Source organism: Chiloscyllium plagiosum, unplaced genomic scaffold (assembly GCF_037043375.1).
Source record: "Chiloscyllium plagiosum isolate Xiang-an unplaced genomic scaffold, Cpla_swu_hap1 HiC_scaffold_48, whole genome shotgun sequence".
Taxonomy (NCBI): Eukaryota; Metazoa; Chordata; class Chondrichthyes; order Orectolobiformes; family Hemiscylliidae; genus Chiloscyllium; species Chiloscyllium plagiosum.
In genome coordinates, this window is record NW_028270186.1 from 19902630 (window position 1) to 19910498 (window position 7869).

Here is a 7869-nt window from a genome sequence, read left to right on the forward strand (position 1 = left end):
ATTCTTTCCAACCTTATAAAAGTTAGCTTCACAGCATTGACCTCAACTGTGTCCTCCATGATGCGATCCTTACATTCCATACTTATTCACATATAGTACACCCTATTCATAATCCTGTGTGTGTTTATGAATGTTATAAAATGTCTTCCTTAACTTCCTGTACTGCTTGTTTAACATGCTAATCTTGCACTTATTGATTTTCTCGTCTAGAGTAACCAACGATTATTTAAGGGCATTGTATTTCCTTTAAGTAAGATTAAGACACCAGATTCGAACTTATGTTTCTCACTCTCAAACCACGTGTCATTTCATCATGTTATGACCACTCATGAGAAGTGCATCCGTTAAGACTTTCTCGTGTTTGTACTCATGCAGCCTTCCACACATGGGAAATTATACAAAATCATAGGTATTGGCTCAGGAATCAGGTACCAATGCAAAGAGATGAATTCTCAGGTGAAAGGGCCAGGCGAAATAAGTTTGGTTGACAGGTGTCAGCATATCAGACCATAAGCCATATTGATTGCAGCGAAAATTATTCAGTATACGTTTCTGGTGGAGAAAAACTTCAATTGGTCTCAACATTTAATATATTTAACAATTTGAGCAAACGGATATTTCATCATATTCTTCAACTGCTCTCTGAACTTTTGATGCGTCACAACATAAATCACAGAGTTTGTGCAGCAACTGAGCATTTGGAGCATGTAGCCCAAATCCATGACAAAAAAAGGCAGCGATTTAGACTGATATCCCAAAAATACCATTCGTGAACTGATGGAAAACACCATTGATACTGACCATAACAATATGAAATTGCCTGAGATGAGAAACAACAAAATGATAGAGTTTCGTCGATTCTTCATCTCTGGGTCTGTGACTCTCTTTCTGTTGATCTGATGGTGAAGTCGCCTGCGAGCTTTGCTTGTCACCACAATGTATCTGACCGTTAAAGCATTGAAAAAGAGGATGAGAATAAAAGCAACTCCCGGAGTAAGAACATAATGAATGAACTCAATTGCCCCCCAGACCGACGAAAGCTTGATATCCATTTTCACCCAACAAAACCAGGGTCTGTTTTTCAGTCGATAACGACCAGTATACACAAAATACCAAGAAATGTTCTTCAAACAGCTCAATACAGTCACTGTGCCCAGAACCACTGCCGTTGTTTTCATTTTGCAAAAGTTGGTTTTCAGATTTGAACAACAAATGGTAACAAATCGTTCAAAGGTGAAAGTGCTGGTGAACCAAACAGAGCAGTCAGTGGCTGCATAAAGTAAGATAGCATGGATATTGCACACGGGGATTGTGTGTAAGATGTGATACCGTTCCTTATAGACGAATAGAATGTGTCGCAATATGAGATCAACGATAATGACCAGAAGATCTGCCGTTGCCATGGCTAGCAGGTAGTGAGTAATACGTTGGCAGAGACCACTCTTCCCCCGGGACAGGATCACAATTGTTGCTATGTTAGCTGTGAGGAAAGTAAACAATGAATTTATAGATTCTGCTCAGAGAAAATGTAACAATTTTTCTTAGCACTGATAGAGATGTGCACGTGTTTTTACTGGACTGAGGGTCATGCGCTGGAGCCACGTACTGACATTCAACGATCTGACCACGTGAAACATAAGTTGAGATAAAGATTGCCGTCGGCTGAAACGTTTCATATAGTTGGAACAAATATTGTAGCAAATAATACAAATGGCGTGAGGTAAGTTTGATTTGTGGAATTCAACACTCAGATTCATCAGTGAAGATTCATGACCCAGCTTCGATAGTACGTGTGTTTCCCTGGATCAGTGATCTCCTTCCCCTAATAATTAGGGAGTACACCTGGGTGATTGGCGACTATTGAAATGCTGATTTGTTACCCGTGACCCAATGTGGGAGTTATGAGAAAAGGTTAATTTATTAATTCTCGTCTTTTCGAAAGCAGAATGTGTTAACAAGTCTTTATGGAGACCTTATATTATGTTTCAGTCAGGTGTGATAGAAACATTCCCAATTGTTGGAATGTTTGCAACATAAACATTATCCAAGAAATTGAAAACATCCAGGGCAACCGATCGACTCTACTGGAACCATATAACAAAAGAGACTTTTGTGCCCTCCATCACTGAGCCTTAGTAGCTCTAGTATGGATAATCCACACGATGCCCTGAAGTTACCACTTAGTGGTAACCTTTCTATCCATCAAAGTGAACCAACAACAGGATAAGGTCTTCAGATGTACCAGAAATGATCAGACGCTGAGTCTCCTATCTCAGCTCTTCATTAAAGCTTTTACACATTTTCTGGTGTTTCTGATAGACATCATCTTCAGTGTGCAGGATATTGTAACAAAAGGTACCACTGGTTCTCAGAGCTACTGTCAAGAATGCAAATTGTGAACACGTTGAATTTGAAACATTGATTCTGTTTCGTGATCCAATGTGGCTCATTGGTTTGCACTTCCACCTCACAGCATCACGAATTCGGGTTCAATTCAACCTTCAGACGACTGCCTGTGTGAAATTTGCAGGTGTTCGCTGTGTCTGCATGGCTTCTGACAATTGCTCTGGTTTCCTACCGCAGTGCAAGGATATGCAGTATTTGTACTTTAGCTGTGCTACATTGCCCTGTAGGGTCCAGGACAGTGCACACTATATAGAATAACCACGTTTATTTCGGGTTTACAGGAACACATTGGGGTACAGGGTTTGAGTATTGATGAGATGCTCTTCAGAGGATCAGTCCAAATCTCATGGGTCAATTGTCCTCTCCTGCGATGTCGGGATTCTTTGATTCAATGTTTCAAACCTATAGCATATCTCCAGCTGTCTCAGCTTGTTCTTGGCAATTGTAAAAGTAGATTTCAGGAGAATGTACCAACGTCTCGCACCCCAAGGCATTTGAGTGAACGAGTCACATTTGATTGGGGTGAATTTGCTATGATTGACCTTTTAATGAGTGTGTGATGAAGCCACAGTTAAGCAATGACATTTGTAACTAACAGCAGATATGATGATATTCAGCGAGCAAATTCTTCAACTGCGTGGATGTCAAATAGTCAGTGATTAATCACAAACGACTCTAAGATAGTAAGTGTTTTCAGGGCTAATAGTGGGATACAGAGATTCTTCACTGGTGCCAAATTGCAGAGAGTAAACGACAAACACAGTTATGCATTCACCAATGGTTTGTATAATGAGCACGAACCGCTGCAAGGTCTGCACAGTTTAAATTCCACAGTGTAAATAATCGAAATTGGAAAGACTTACCAGGGATGCCAAAAATTGCGAGAATGGGATAATAAATGAATTGAATGATCTGAAGTGCCCATCGAATGCGATGTTTTAGTAACATCTGATCGAAATTTGCTGAAAAATAACTTATCGTCTCAAAGAAACCCCTCTCCACTACTTTATCATTCCAGTCTATTGTTCTGACATTCAGAACCATTGCTGTACCATTGCAATCTTCTGTCCTCACATCCTCTACTGTTGTATTGCAATTCCAGTAATTTTCTCTTGGAATCCACTTCATTGTTGTTACAATCCAATCTATTGTCGCCAGACTCCAATCCGTTGCTGCAGCTTCCTAATGAACTATTCACAGATTGCGATATCTAATATCTCTCTCTTTCTCTACTTCTCTCTGTTGCTACGGAGCATTGAAAAATGTGTCACATAAATAGATGTGTATCCCACTTCAGTAACGTAATTATGATTCATCAAGACTGATATTAGTGATGGTGACTAAACAAACAGATGTAGTTAACTGCTTTCGATCGAACACCCTCTGAATCACAGAAAATAATATGTTTATCCAGGAAAGATATGAAGTTTGCTGAGGAAACATTAAAATGTTTACAATTATATTAGTCATGAGTCGGAGTTTGGGAGACTCTGGAACAGTACAAATGTACAGCTATGTTTCAAAAGGGAAGAACATTGAGACTATGCAGTTTACCATGTTTTAAGATGCCGGACAAGTCTCCAGGACATAAGGCAAGGGGTTATGTAATGGGAAGGAAGTAGTGGGCCAATGTTTAGAAAAGAAAAGGATATACGTGGGCATATACCCCAATGCAGATGCTGCCACCCTAAACCTAGCAACACCATCATCCAATTCCCGATCATGGCTGCTCATGTACCAGACATTGTTCCTTGATGCAATAGTCATTAGATATCTATCAATTCTCTCTTATACTTAATATAAAAACACTACAGAGTGCAAACAGGCACTTCAACCCAACATATCTGAAGAGTAATCTATCCAGACCCATTCCTCTACCTTATTGTTCTTTATTTATACCTGACTAATGCACCTAGTCTTACACGTCTCTGAACACTATGGGAAATTTAGCACGACCAATTCACCTAACCTGCACATATTTGTATTGTGGGAGGAAACCGGAGCACCCGGAGGAAACCCACACAAACACGGGGCGAATGTGCAAACTGCACACAGACAGATGCCACTGCTAACCTCTGAACCAGAGTTCCACCACGGTAATTAAACTTTCACAGTATTTTCAGGGCAAAATTCCAATGTTTCATTATCCTCTGTGGGAATAATTTACCCCCTTCATCAATTTAAATTTTTTGTTTTCAGCATTGCCCCCGAATCTAAACCACTCAGCTGGCAATTCATCCCTTCTACATCGGTTGTCCATCCATTGAAGATCTTTGTACGATTCTAAAGCTTCAGCCTTCCATTCCTCTAAACCCCAAACAATCCAGCTTCTTCACTGACAGTCTAAGAATTCAAATAATCTATCCAGTGAAATTCAGCTGCACTGTTTCTATATTAAGTTACTTTGGCGAGAGGAACAGAGCTGCACAAAATACTCCATACGATGTCTCACATCATTGAACAAAGCATCTTTGCTCCCGTTGTCAACTTCGCTTGTGATAATGCTAAGCAGCACGCTCCTTTACCAAAGTGCTTACTCTACTGCATGCTGTTTTTCAGTGAAACATCAATAAGGCCACTTGCAGAAGGAATGCCAATGCAGCCATATTAGCCGGAGAATGATAGAGCACGTGAGAGGTATAGAAAACTAAATTGCATCTAATTTCATGCAAGGAAATTGACATGTAAAGCAAAGAATCTTAGATTATTGGTCAGAACGTAAGAGTGTGCTATTGTTGTCATAACTCAAATGTGATTAACGGAACGGTGGCTTATAAAGCTCAACATTCCAGGGTACACAATTTACAGCTGTGCTTGGGGTAAAGCTGATGAAAGAGCTGTGGGCATTGCATACTTGAAAAAAAGAAACCATCGCTGCAATAATGAAGGAGGACAATCGAGAAGAGTCCTCAAATGAGGCGATCTGGGTAGATTTTTATAAATAAAAGGTAGGGTCGATATATCTGCTGCATCTTTTCTGAAGTACTTGGAACTTTAAGAGGGAGAGAGAAGAGTAGATTGTAAGTTAATTAAAGAACGATATGAGAGCAGTAGGTGTATAATTATACAAATGTAGGCAATTTAAAATTTGCTGATATTAACTGCGTTTCCCTTAGTGTAAAGTTATTACAGGGAATGGGTTTTCTAAATGGCATTCAGGAGAGATTTTAATTCCAAGAAGTGGATAATCCAACTACAAATGGGACAGTGCTAAGTCTAATGCAAGTGAATGTGCCCACTCAAGTATGCAAGCATTTTGGGGATAGTGACCATAATTCTGTAAGTATCAACATCATTGTGGAAGCAGATAAGGAGAGTGCAGACACGAAGTATTTAAATCGAGTGAAGGTCAATTTCAATGTCATGGGACAGGATCGGGAAAGCATCAACTGGGAACAGTTATTTCCTGTTACATCGACATTTGAAAATGTAGGATAGTGAGAATCATGCAACAATGTAATGATCTGAAAGTGAAGGACAAGGACAGTATGTCCACGGAATGCGGGTCATCAGGGTATATTCATAGTTAAGGAAGAAAATATGCAAACATGTATCAAATGCAGCACAGTAAAATATAAAAAGGAAAAGCCCTTCAGATGTGTTAAGAAGTGTATTGCAATTGCAAAAGAACAAAATTAGAATAACATAGAGGAAGCAAAAAATATAGAACATAGAATCTTCCCGCATATTACAGGCCTTTCGCACTCGATGTTGCGTTAACACATGGAACTAATCTGAAGGTCATTGAATCGGCACTATTCCATTTTTGTCCATATGACCATCCAATGGCCATTTAAACATCCTTAAAATCTGCGAGTCCACTGCTGTTGCAGGCAGTGCGTTCCATGCTCCAACTACTCTCTGACGAAAGGAACTCCTCTGACCTCTATCTTATCTCGATCACCCCTCAATTTAAAACTGTGTCCCCTCGTGCTTGCCATCGTTATCCGAGTAAGAAAGATTCTCACTGGCCAAACTATCTAACCATCAGATTATCTTATATCTCTCAATTAAGTCATCTCTCAACGTTTTTACTCTCCAACAAAAACCGCCTCATGTTCCTCATCCCTCGCTCGTAAGACCTTCCATCCATACCAAGTAACATCCGAGTAAATCTCCTCTGAACACTTGCCACAGCTTCCACATCTTTCCTAGAATGCAGTGATCAGAACTGTGCACAATACTCCAAATGTGGCCGCACTAGACTTTTGTACAGCTGCAGCATGATCTCATGGTTCCAAATCTCAATCCATATACCAATTAAAGGTGACACACCCATATACCTTGTTAACAACCCTATTTATCCAGGTGGCAATTTTCAAAGATCCATGTACCTGTACACCGAGATCTCTCTGCTCATCGACACTACCAAGAATCAGACGGGCCTATGGGCTGAGAAGTGGTAGATGAATTTTAATTTAGATAAATGCGGGGTGTGCATTTTGGTCAGACGAATCTTCGCAGGACTTATTCGCTTAATGGTAAGGTCTGATGGAGTGTTGCTGCAAAAAAAAATCTTGGAGTGCAGGCTCCAAACTCCTTGAAGGTGGAGGGACAGGTAGGTAGGATAGTGAAGAAGCTTATTTTGTATGCTTTCCTTTATTGGTAAGTGTTTGGAGTACAGGAGATAGGAGGTCACGCTGTTGATGTACAGACAAAAATATCTTTCGGGGAGGAGGAGGAGGGTTGGGGGCGGGGAGTCCATAAGCAGCGTACATAGGTTTAGTGTGAGAATGGAAAGATATTGTGGTGCAGGCTCGATCTGCTGAATGGTCAAATTTGTGTTTCTCTGTTGGGGTATACAACCTGTCGAGTAAACATGAGAAACCGCAGAAAGTCATGGTTATTGAAATAAATTGAACTCATATTTATGCTATAGCTTGAGCTTTAATTGAAGAGCTGCTACGGCAGTCCTTGAGTTTCCAAAATTCTGGCATATGACAGGAAATGTGAGTAATTCTCGAAAATAGAGGTGGAGGAAATCCGGAACTGTCATCAATAAATCATCCAGCGCAAAACGCACCTTATTGTAAGTGTGCTTTCCTTTTTTGTCGTTTTTGAATATACGTTTTAAACGAGTTTTCAAAAAACCCGCAGATGAATGCGGGGCAACTGACGTTATGGCTGTATAGCCTATGGCCATTGGCCAATAAAGTTCAGTCAATTGTCCAGCACAGAGAAAGTAGCACAATCCTAGAAATATGAATCGTCAATAACTGCTCAGATAGGAATATATCAGATTAGGAGGCGCCAGAAGAAGATGGCAAGAGCTATTTTGATTCGATGCTGAAATAACCACGCTGGAGTAGAGGAAGTTAGGGAACGAAGCTACATTCTTCGAAGACTGTGCATGGGCCGACAACTCATGAGTTGATGTAGAACACAGGAGTTGAGAAAATGCACTGTGCCTGGTTGAATTCCACGCTGGGTGATCTGTACAGGCACCGAGAATCGAGTGGATTC

General features: G+C 40.4%; 1 protein-coding gene across 1 annotated transcript; it reads right to left on the reverse strand.

Moving 5' to 3' along the window:
* Nucleotides 1-578: 578 nt before the first annotated feature.
* Nucleotides 579-3450, reverse strand: LOC148135725 (putative G protein-coupled receptor 139). Its single transcript, XM_087984323.1, has 2 exons — nucleotides 3270-3450; nucleotides 579-1480 (listed from the first exon to the last, which is right to left on the reverse strand). The coding sequence occupies exons 1-2, from the start codon at nucleotides 3448-3450 to the stop codon at nucleotides 579-581; spliced, it is 1083 nt and encodes a 360-aa protein (XP_087840449.1).
* Nucleotides 3451-7869: the final 4419 nt, after the last annotated feature.

Coding starts and splice junctions, on each gene's coding strand:
- LOC148135725 (XM_087984323.1), bottom strand. CDS start 3,450: ATGGTTCTGAATGTCAGAACAATAGACTGGAATGATAAAGTAGTGGAG. Junction 1,481..3,269: donor CGCAATTTTTGGCATCCCTG/GTAAGTCTTTCC, acceptor CTTTCCTCACAG/CTAACATAGCAACAATTGTG.